This window comes from Mauremys mutica, chromosome 2, assembly GCF_020497125.1.
Source record: "Mauremys mutica isolate MM-2020 ecotype Southern chromosome 2, ASM2049712v1, whole genome shotgun sequence".
Taxonomy (NCBI): domain Eukaryota; kingdom Metazoa; phylum Chordata; order Testudines; family Geoemydidae; genus Mauremys; species Mauremys mutica.
Window position 1 is genome coordinate 31,419,432 of NC_059073.1, and position 12,335 is coordinate 31,431,766.

At 38.9% G+C, this 12,335-nt stretch overlaps 1 protein-coding gene and 1 pseudogene across 3 annotated transcripts in view; both read left to right on the forward strand.

Annotated features, from left to right (window-relative positions):
- CSMD3 (CUB and Sushi multiple domains 3) overlaps window positions 1–12,335 on the forward strand; it is a 1,155,643-nt gene that overhangs the window by 299,576 nt on the left and 843,732 nt on the right. For all 3 annotated transcript variants that reach the window (XM_045006341.1, XM_045006342.1, XM_045006343.1), the window contains exon 5: window positions 9,552–9,759. In XM_045006341.1, the coding sequence (XP_044862276.1) occupies window positions 9,552–9,759 (208 nt within the window). The remainder of the gene's footprint in view (window positions 1–9,551; window positions 9,760–12,335) is intronic.
- LOC123365022 lies at window positions 3,543–5,780 on the forward strand (annotated as a pseudogene).

Below are 12,335 nucleotides of genomic sequence, written 5' to 3' on the forward strand. Positions count from 1 at the left end.
AGGTAAACAGTGACCAAGTTTGGCAGAATTGCAAATCTTTGAAAGCTGCCCAGAGGCAAACCTGCAAATGAAGACCTGTGAAAAATCCAAAAAGCAGGCTATTGTGCAACTGTCATTGCCCTGGCTGTGTACAAAGACCAGCTGAAACCTAAAGGTACACAGAGCTTTTTTTTTTCTTTCCCCCAGGGATGGGGGTGAGGAAAGTGATTGAGCCCTAAATGATTTCCCAATTGCATTGCTCCAGTCAAGCCAATTCTGAATTTCACAAGAACAAAGTGAGAAGCACATTTCCATTTTTAACGTATTTTCTGTCACTTAAAAGAAGAGGGCAGTTATTATTAATTATTATTATTATTATTATTTAAATAAAAGCATACCTAGGTGGAGACCCTCTGGGCTTATCTCTAGCCAAGAGTGATTTTTAGAGCTAAATTCCAAAATTCCTGTATTTACAATAGAAGTGCTGGGATAACCTTAACTAGATCCATGTGCATGGTGACTCTGTAACAGACGGACAATGATGTTTACTTTCAGAAGCCAAGGAAGTTACTACTTCGAGGTGATAATTTCTTTACCCTTGACTTCAAATTTTAAATGTGATCGCTGGTTGCAAATTTTATTTAGATAAACACTGATCGAATTTTATAGCAAAACACTTTTACTGTCAGAATCTAGATTACAGCTAAAGGGTAATAGTCTTGGAAAAATATCAAAAAGTGTAATCTGCATAATTATATCTCATCTCCATCCTATTTCATTTAATCAAATAATCATGAACTGAAAGGAAAACAAAATAGCTTTCATTTCAAAACATGTGAAAATACTTAAAATTGTGCTTCATATTACACAAATGTATTTTATACGCATAAGTGGTTAGTTTATATATTAATTTATGCTAAATATAAGGCTTCAGGGAAAACAGCATCACATTGTTCAGGGATACGTCTGATTTTGATCTGTTTAATTTTTTTATCCTATTCTCTTTTTTTGTCCAACAGAATTTTTTGGCACTTAGAGACCAGATTGACAGGACATCTCAGAAATAAACATACTTTAGTTTCTTTTGGAGGGCGAGAGGTAGAGGGGTACGTGTGCACTGTATGGATGTGTTGGGATTTCTAAGTTTCTTTTAAAAATACCAAGATACAGTAGTTTTACTTATTTTTTGAGTATTGTAATTTCCATTGTACTGTGCAGTGTAATTCATTGGCTGCAGCCTAGGAGCGCACAGTATGACTCGGGGGTTGGTGGTGCACAGGTTGCCAATTATGAGCTAGCTGTTTCCCAGTTTCATCCCTCATTATAAATTAGAGAAGCCTGTTCGGTGCTTTGAGTTGCACCAGCTGACAATGGCTTTGAAAGCTCAGTGCAACAGCCAGGGATGGCTGGTGTGTGTGAATTCCCCAGCCTGGCCTCCTATGCTAGCTGCGGAGGGGTGCCAACTAGAAGCCATTATGCCAATTTTCTGTTATTTCCCCTTCCATTAGGATGATCCTCCTATCATGTCATCTACAGAGATGCTTTATACTGGTAGTACAGCATAAAGTAGCTGCAGTGCACTGCAGAATCTGCCCTGGTATATGTCAAACTAGAAATAGAGCTTATTGAAAATACCCTGAGTATGTGTGCATGAGCATCTGTCTACCCAGTATTTCCTACGTTATTAATATGTTCCTTCCTTTGTAAAGTCCTTAGTGATTTTCAGATGAGAAGTACTTTATAAGACCTAAGTGCTCTTATTGTATGTAGAGTTTCAAGAGTAATATTTAAAATTAATACCACTATCGAATGCTTAAGAGGCAGCAGAAGTGTATAGTCCTTTAAGATTACTTTGCTAACTTTTCTATAATTTAATACTGTCTCTAAAAATTGGAAGAATAAGAGGGGTGAGACTGCGGGCTTGACCCAGCCCTAAGTACAATGAGCAGACAGAGTCCACCTAATCTCCTAATCATCTAATCTCATCCATAGTGCATGACAGAGATCAGTATGATGGAGGAGTTCAGTGTAACTCTTTCAAATGCCCTCAGCTTCCCTGGCTGGGTTGTTTGCTACTGTGGCAGCCACATCAGAGTTGCCTACGTATGGTGTGAACACCTTGCTTACACATACACTTCTTTACATGTGGGTTTTTTTTAAAACCAGAAAAGGTACCAAACTCTTTCCTTGCTTGCTGTATATTTGTTTTCAAGTCCAGAATACAGTCAAACTAGGTAGAGGTGTGTTGTTACTCATCATCTTAGTTTTTCTTTTAACAAGGCCAAAGTGAATTATGCAGTTAATTATAACTGTTCAATGTAGTGGAAATACCTAGGTAGATTTGGCGGCATGATGCACTCCATATGCTGAATTAAGCCCCGATTTACATTCCATGCAATTTCACTTAATTCCATTGAAGTCAATGAGCTTGCATAAGGTCTACATCAGTGCTAAATTTGACCCTCTCTGATCACTGCTGCTCTTGAAACTTCCAGCCCAATGTTTATGTAGTATCGGCATGAGTATCAATGACACCTATTGGTTAAAGCAAAGAACTAAATGAATAGTAAAGAAAAAAGGGAAACTAGAGTAGAGAAATATATTTATAAAAAATAAAATAAATAAAAAGTGCAGTTCTGGGCTGTGTCAATCTCCTGAAATATCTTAGGGAGATATTATTGAGTTAAGTTTAGGTATCTTTGGAGTCCACTGTATTGAATGCAAAGGTTATGTATTATTGTGGGCCAGGATGTCCAAAGGACTATATTGAACAATATGGCAGGCAAGAATAGCTTTGGGGACAGTATGTGTGAAGTGGATTTCCTGGGAAATATCTAGGGGCAGGTGAATGCAAATTTCCCCTGCCCCACTGCCAGTTGTGCAAAAACTCAGCCCACTGAAGCTACCCCCTGAGGAGAGGGGCTAATCACCTGTTCCCAGGGTGTCTCAAAATCAAAGGCCCAAACTATGTCAAGCAGTGACTCACAGATTTTTCTGAAGAACCCTTTGGTGGAGTTTGAAGAGCTGAGCACCTGTAAGAGCCATTGGCAGAGCTGGGGGTGATTTTGGTAAGCTTACTAGCTTCCAAATAGGTTCTTTTATTGTCTTTAATATGTTTTCTCTATAGAAATGTTTAATATGTTTTCACCTTAAGAATAAATGTGCTTGCTTAGAAAGGGCTGTATGGTAACTTTTAACTGTGGGCAATTACACTGATTAATGTCTCTGAGGAGAAAGCAAAGGAAGTCATGCTTAGGCAGTCTGTCATGCTGGGGAACTCTCAGTGTAGCCAGAGAACTGTGCATCATGGGAAAAACCCAGTCAGGAGGGAGAAGGATGCGGGTCTCCATCCAAGAGAGGTGATGGCTGGGGAACTAGAAGCCTAAAACTGAGTGCCCTTGTTGGACAACAGGAAATACAGTTACCCTGAACTGTGAAATTCTGGGCAAGGAGTGAAGTCCACCCCTTGAGGAGGCTCTTGGCAGCGAGGGGAGGCGGCGGCGGCACAGCCCGTTTGTGATTGTCCCTGCTCATGACGGCAGCGGCAGATTGTGCTCAGCAAGATGGAACATGCAGCGGCAGGCACAGAGTTCAACATCCTGCTTGCCACATCCTGCTTGATTCCTACAAGGTTACACATTATAAGCAATATCCACCTAATATAAGAACAGTTTATTCTTACTTTGAATATCATGAAAAGAAGACTGAGAACGCCAGATTAAAGAAGGTGAAATATGAAGACCCATTTTTTACTGGTTGCAATACATTCTAAATAAGTACTTAAAAGGCAAAGTGATAACCAAAGAGAAAATCCAGGAAGCCAAAGAGGTATACAGAGAGCATTTTCAAGATGATGTCTTCAATGAAAAAGGATGGAACTATATTCTTGAGAACTATGAAGGGCATCTTCTGATAGAAGTAAAGGCTGTTCCTGAAGGCTCAGTCATTCCCAGAGGAAATGTACTCTTCACAGTAGAAAACATGGATCCAGAGTGCTATTGGCTCACTAACTGGATTGAGAAAAAAGAACAAGGAGTATTGGGGCACCTTACAGACTAATACATTTATTTGGGCATAAGCTTTCGTGGGATAAAACCCACTTCATCGGATGCATGCAGTGGAAAATACAATAGGAAGATATATATACACAGAGAACATGAAAAAATGTTGCCATACCAACTATAACTAGACTAATCAATTAAGGTGGGCTATTATCAGCAGGAGAAAAAAAACTTTTGTAGTGATAATCAGGATGGCCCATTTCCAACAGTTGGTTGGAAGGTGTGAGTAACAGTAGGGGGAAAATTAGCATGGGGAAATAGGTTTTACTTTGTGTAATGACCCATCCACTCCCAGTCTTTATTCAAGCCTAATTTAATGGTGTTTAGTTTGCAAATTAATTCCAATTCTGCAGTTTCTCATTGGACTTTTTGAAGTTTTTTTTGTTGGAGAATTGTGACTCTTAGGTCTGTAATTGAGTGACCAGGGAGGTTGAAGTGTTCTCCGACTGGTTTTTGAATGTTATAATTCTTGACATCTGATTTGTGTACATTTATTCTTTTGTGTAGAGACTGTCCGGTTTGGTCAATGTACATGTCAGAGGGGCATTGCTGGCACATGATGGCGTATATCACATTGGTAGATGTGCAGGTGAATGAGACTCTGATGGTGTGGCTGATGTGATTAGGTCCTATGATGGTGTCCCTTGAATAGATATGTGGACAGAGTTGGCAATGGGCTTTGTTGCAAGCATAGGTTTCTGGGTTAGTGTTTTTGTTGTGTGGTGTGTTGTTGCTGGTGAGTATTTGCTTCAGGTTGGGGGGCTGTCTGTAAGTGAGGACTGGCCTGTCTCCCAAGATCTGTGAGAGTGTGGGATCGTCCTTCAGGATAGGTTGTAGATTTTTTTTTATTTTATCCTTAATGATGCACTAGAGAGGTTTTAGTTGGAGGCTGAAGGTGACAGCTAATGGCATTCTGTTACTTTCTTTGTTATGCCTGTCCTGGAGTAGGTGACTTCTGGGTATTCTTCTGGCTCTGTCAATCTGTTTCTTCACTTCAGCAGGTGGGTACTGTAGTTTTAAGAATGCTAGATAGAGATCTTGTAGGTGTTTGTCTCTGTCTGAAGAATTGGAGCAAATATGGTTGTATCTTAGAGCTTGGCTGTAGACAATGGATCATGTGATGTGGTCTGGATGAAAGCTGGAGGCATGTAGGTAATTATAGCAGTCAGTAGGTTTCCGGTATAGGGTGGTGTTTATGTGACCATCGCGTATTAGCACTGTAGTGTCCAGGAACCAGATCTCTTGTGTGGACTATTCTTGTTCAGCCATGGTATCCAATCACAATATTGGCCACAATATTCCAGGGAGCAGAAGAAAAATTCCAGGGAGCAGAAGAAAAATTTGGCAAAGTATTTGCTAGGGACATCTGGCAGCTTAGGACTGGAGTACAAACTGCATGACTTTGGCTACAGAGGAGTTTCTTCACACGAGACAGCAGGAATAGGAACATCCACTCACTTGGTAAACTTTAAAGGATCTGAAACAGCAGCAGGAACTGCTTTAATTAAAAAGTACTTCCAGATTATTCTATTCCAGCTGCTGAACACATTATCATAATTGCTTGTGGGAGACCATGAGAAAGATGCTTTTGAACACATAGCGATGCAGTTTTCTTCAGTGCCTGTATCTGTGGTCAGTGGCAACTATGACATCTACAATGCTTGTGAACTCAAACTTGGGTCACCAGTTAGGGGAATTGGAAAACAAAGTTTAAGAGTTTCAGATAACAATTTTCACTAAGCATGAGTTGCCAGTTCATTCCTATGATTTAGCCAGAAAAAAAACAGATACAAAAGCTAGTACCAAAATGGTAACCTAGCAATGCCCAGCAGAAAGAAAACAGCTCCACTAGAATTTTGATAGCGTTGGTCCATTCAGATGCTGTGGTAATGCAGATGTAATAAACAGGTAATTCCTCCATATTACAAGCCTCATACATATTCAAGTAAATCTTCATTTGAATTCTATATACAGTATGCTCAAAAAACCTGTTGAAGCCAAGTTCCCCCTTATATGTCACTTAGAAAAGTTACCCTTTTGACATATGGTTAAGATCACAAAAGTATATCTGCAAAAATGTCATCTTAGAATTCTGTACATTTTTCCATCTATGACTTTTGCATCACATTTCTCAAGTTTTTAAATCAAACAAGTCTGTTTTTTGTTTGTTTTTGTTTTTGGTTTACAATGTAGAGTGGGATTTTTACAGACTCTTTAATCTTTTTTTTTAATTAAACAAATGAGCCCAGAGTCTCAAAGGTGTACAACCCTGTACAGATAAACATGGTTCAGTGTTTTGAATAAAGACTGTAGCCTGCTGCGTCCCATGGCAACAATCACTATTAAAAAATCACCTTTTACTAAAGGTACAGTAAAGAAGGAATGCAGTAAACGTATTTTAAATGTCAAGTAGTAAGTAAGTCTTTCATTTTAAGAATACCGCATTTCCTTTCCCTTCACGTGTAGAGCTTTCACAAGGAACCCTCTCCCCATCCCGGTTTGACAGCCTTTTAGATGGTATTAAAGATGGTAATAATTGTCTTTTGGGGGCAAACCGCTGAGATGGACTGGAGCTGCTCTCATTGTTAAAGTTAGCTTCTGCTTCCCACACACAAATGGGAACGAAAAAGATCAGCAAAGATAGAAAATGAAGCTTCTGTCTCTGATGCTGACTCGCACTTGCAACTTCATTGCTGGAGAAACAAGCACAGTGCACAGTCTATCAGCCTGACAGACTTGTACAAGCATCAGGCTGTTTCAGACATTCCTTTTATTTGCCTTTGTGAACACAGGTTAATAGCAAAGTTCCAAAAGATACAGTCTTAGCAGGTTTGCGGAAGGCAAAGAGAAAGAGGTAAGAAAGAGAAGGAAAATGATACAGTAGGGAGGGAGGGAGGGAGAGCAGGAACCCAAACTCAAGCACCAGGGGGTAATCCCTCATTATTTTGTACACCAATTGGTCCTAATTTCAGAGCCACCAATTTTGATTAATTAATTTCTGGTCCAGTCTCCTCTTGTTTACCAGTCATGATCTTAATATTGACCTTTTTGTTTGGACTAATTGAATATTTGTGTCTTAACTTCCATGACTTTTATAATCAATCATATATATGTAGCAGACTGAGTTGGATTTTTGTTACTTTGGCAACTTATAGAGGGGGAAACTGAGGCACAGAGCGTTAAATGACTTGACCTGGGTCATACAGGAAATCTGTGGCAGAGCAGGAAATTAAAGCTTGGCCTCCCACAGTCCAGGCTAGTGTCCTTGCCAGTTGATCATCTTTCCTCTCTCTTCCTTTCTGCCTCATATACCATTGCTGGATTTGTCCCACACTGCCAAGATGTCAACTTATTTTACTTTTGTTGACTGTTTGGTTTATTTTGTTTTATGACTGATATCTAAAGAAATTATGCTATCTGCATTTTATGGTTTCAAGGGAGAATTACATGCAAAGGTCAAGTTGCCCCCAGTCACCCACATATTATGAATTGTTAAAAGAACATTATTTGTGTTGGAAAGTGAAACACTCAAAAATTAAGAAATGCCAGAATTAAGACTGCCTATGCCACCTTCATTCAGCCCCCTTCTCCATATGCATTATGATAGTCTTTAATTACATGACCACATGCTATTTTCCCCACAGCACCTCACCCTCATGCAGTGCCCAGGTTTGAGTGCTCAGTTAATTAGCAGCTATTCAATGTTTTGTTTTATCCTCATTGTTCAAGGGCTGACCCCAAGTCTTATATACTGCATACTATTCAAACCTCATTGAAGAGACACAATTGGTAAATTCCTTGCTCTCTTACTTGTATTAATATTTTAATAATCATTTTAGCTTCTGTAGAACAAAAACAGTTGTTATGACTTTTGCTAATTTCTGCTTCACTACACAATCCCATGGGACAAAGTTTCCCCAACCACACCTGCTATTGGATTCCTGCAGGGAGGAAGGGCCTGATTCTGTGAAGCAATGAGCATCTTCTATTTCCATTGACTTGAATGGGTATTGAGAGTGCTGGGCACTTTGCCAGATTGACTCCTAAATGATATTTTACCGTTAAAACTTCTTTTTGCTCGTATAAACAGTTTAGCAGAACTTTTAAAGAACAAAATTAAGATTTTAAAACTTCTAAAACTGCCATAATTGATGGGATCATGGCAGCCATTTGGGATTTTCTCCCTGACAGGAGTGAGTCTGAGCAGGTGTTTTCAAGTCTTAAAAGCTTTTGCACTAATGATGATATACTCTTTCAAAAATAAATGTGTCTTCATCTTGGCATTCATCTGTCAGCAGTATTGACTATTATTCGGGCACCAACTCAGCTTTCATTTCATCGTTAGCACTTTAATTGACCATAGTCAGGGATTCCTTTGCTAGTATGTCTCACGCATTTGGATCATGAAGTTTGAATTTCTGTGATAAAACGTGATATTTCTCCATAGAAAGGTATTTCCATTTTTTAAAGTGGTAGCATTACAATCTCAGCGTATTTTATTAGCTCAAAAAAATACTTTTGACAACAGTATGGATAAGGCATGCTTCAAACCATACTGCACTAATTGCTGTGAACCCTCACATGAAGAGCACTTTCTACAAGAGCAGTCCAAATTGATTTCAATGGGAGTGTTTGTATAAGTAAATCCTCACCAATGTGAGCATGTTGCATAATCCAGAAGATGGTCATGAGTAAATTATGAAATAGAATAAATATGCAGGAAAGAAGCATATGTGTAGAGATATTTGAAATATGTGATCTGTCGAAAAATTCCTCTCCATTAAAATGGCTCTGCTGTAAAAATCATGAGCACAAAGGTATCAGGGTGATGACATTCAAGGTACTATATATGAGCAGCATTGTTCTGAAAAGTGATATGCAGTGACGAGTTATTCAGTAAAAAGGCAATGGAAGAAAGAGTCTATGCATTCATATATAAGACACTAGCTATTAGCTACCAAAATGAAATGATTATGATGCAATTAGCAATGGGTGGCTAGAGTACTCATGCCCCTGTTAACAAAATCTTATTTTTCAACATAACTTCCTTCAAAGAGAAATGCTGCATTATACATGTACCAAACTCTAAATGCTAAGTAGCGATGTAATATGCTTGATCCAAAGCAATTCTGACTGAAGCAGAAGAGAAAACCATAATATTAATTTGATGTTTTTCATATCACTTTTCATGAGAATGAATGGGAACAAAGTCACACAAAAGAGGATTCTAAAAATTTTTGGTAAAATAATAATCATGGATTACTAATTTAATTTTCAAAACAAACTAAACAACGCAGTGACTATTTGGAACGCAATGACTACATTGCATATGTGTAATATTGTAAGTATGATATATAATAAACCCTTAAAACGATTAAAACTTTTTCTAGGAGCACATGCAGGTTTATTTTAAATTTTAAATTTTCATAGCATTGGTTTTTGAGGAGTGATTTAATAACACTTCATAATTTTTTTTCTTATTGAAAATGTTGTGATTTTGTTTTTAAACAGCTGAAGATGCATGTGGAGGAACAATGAGAGGATCCAGCGGCATGATCTCCAGTCCCAATTTTCCTAATGAGTATCATAATAATGCAGATTGTACATGGACCATTGTGGCAGAGCCTGGCGATACCATTTCACTCATATTTACTGATTTTCAAATGGAAGAAAAATATGATTACTTGGAAATAGAAGGTTCTGAACCACCAACAATATGGTGAGTAATCTGATGCCATTTTGAAGCCTGTAAAAGTGAGAGAGAATATGTAGGTATGGTCCTGCAACCTTTACTCGCGTCAACACTGTAGTCTCGCTAAAGTAAAGGGGTTTATTACTTCAACATGTTAATTGATTCACTGATTAGAAATGTAAACCAACTTCCAAATACAGAACATCAAAATTAAAAACCATGGTAGACTCATCCACCTGATTATGTTGTTGGGTAAATTTAATCTTTGTTGCATGCAAATTAAAGTACAGTGCCATTGATTATATCACTGGGTGTCTCCATGCAGTAAATCAAGATGCACTGTCTCACTACATAATGTAGTCATGCATTCTTGATGTGACTTATTGGTATGGGACCACTGCAGCACAGAGCAACTCCTTAACCCCTTCCTACCTGATGTGGCTTTTATACACCCCATCACACAAGCATGTTTTTTGTTGATGTAGCAGTTCTGAGAAGTTTCCTCTATTACTGCCCCTGTAGTTCCTCTGTACAGCTGCCTCAGTAGTTGTTGGCCTCAGTTGAGTTGCACTGGTATAAAACTAATGTAAAGAACAGATTAATCAAGTCACCTCTTTAATTAGCTGATTCAGTTTGTTGGAAAATCACTGGGAAAAGATACATGGTTAATTCAACACCGTTTATAGTTACATGGTATAGCTGTTCAAGGCAGCAGTATATACTGTAAGAGCATTGGAATATGACAGAAAGTTTCCTTTATCGTAGTAGATTAAACTCATCCAAAGAAGAGGATATAGACAAAACCTTCCACAACTATTAGGCCCACAATAGAGACTCAAGTGGGGCTCAGAAGGCCTTGTGTGATCTTTGTGCACTTCGGTAAATTTCACACATTAGACCAGATCCTCTACCACAGTAAAATGGCATAGCTCTGTTTGAAGTCAGTGGTGCTATAGCAGTTTATTCTACATATGCTGTGGTCCATTATATGTAATCAGGATAGAAAAAACAAAGACTAGACTTTTTGAAATAATGTAGTAAAAAAAAATAACCCTCCTTAATTTAGGCATTTGTACTATTTGAAAAGAGCAGACCTTATGTGTACAAATGATGCTAGAAGTAATATCCCTAGTTATTTCATAATATATATATCAAGATAGGAAACAATACACTGTATTTCAGCTTTCATGAATGATATTTCATGATTCATGTCACTGTTGGTGAGTTAATTATCTGTATTAAAAAGTTGCCGATTTGCCGTTGATTTTTTTCAAGCTTGTTACATTTTTTAAACTGGTTCTCAGCTAAATTAATTCTTTTAAAACCAGAATTTATTATCATTATGACTGAAGTAACACAAACAACATAAAAAACAATGTTAATCAGCTGAACTGCTAAATCTTCATTTGCTTATTCTAAAGTAAATTTTGTGTATTCAGTGTAACATGCTAATTTAATATTTGTTCATTTAGAGGAGCAGATTGTAAGAGCATTCTTTTCTAAACTTATCAGTCATATTCCCCAAATTAGATTGATGTACTCAGTTATGCAAAAATACTTCTCTATATGCTAGGGAAAAAATTATTTGAAAAACTTAATTAAGATATTTGATAATTAGTTTTACTATGTTCATACTTTATATCCTTTTAGAATAGTGTTTGAGGTTCCGCTCCACATAGCTACATTCATGTTGCAGGCACAAAATTCTCTATATCTAAGGGTATGTCTACACTACAAGACTATTTCGAATCAACTTAATTCGAATTTGTGGAATTGACCTTATGAAGTCGAAGTTGTGTATCCACACTAAATACACTAGTTCGACTGTGTGAGTCCACAGTAACGGGGCCAGCGTCGACTTTGGAAGCGGTGCACTGTGGGAAGCTATCCCACAGTTCCCGCACTCCCCGCTGCCCATTGGAATTCTGGGATTTCCCCCCAATGCATGCTGGGGGGAAAATGTGTCGAGGGTGGTTTTGGGTAACTGTCATCATTGAACCATCAATCACGCCCTCCCTCCCTCCCTCCCTGAAAGCGCCTGCGGGCAATCTGTTCGTGCACTTTTCTGCTCAGTGACAGCGCGGGTGCCACAGCACTTTGAGCACGGATCCCGCTGCAGTTATGGCCGTTGTCAACTCCTCGCACCTTATCGTCCACCTCTTCCACAGTCAGCTGCTGAGAAATAGGGCTACTTTTCAATGGTGCTGCGAGCACTGGTGGACCATGGGGGACGTTTTACCAACATCAACGTCGGGTGGCCAGGCAAAGTTCATGACGTGCGTGTTTTCAGGAACTGTGGTCTGTTTAGACGCCTGCAGGAAGGTAGTTTCTTCCCGGACCACAAAATAAATCTTGGGGATGTGCAGATGCCTATAGTGATCGTCGGGGACCCAGCCTACCCGCTAATTCCCTGGCTCGTGAAGCTCTGTGCAGGCGCCTTGCACAGCGACAAGGAACTCTTCAAGTACCAGCGAGCAGTGAGCAGCGTGACCTGTGACTGTTCAGTTTCTTTACAGAGAAGCTGAACCTGCCCCTGTTTCTTTACCAAGTTACTGTTGACTAGCATCTGCAGTTACATACCCCACCCACCCCGCTTCCCCAAC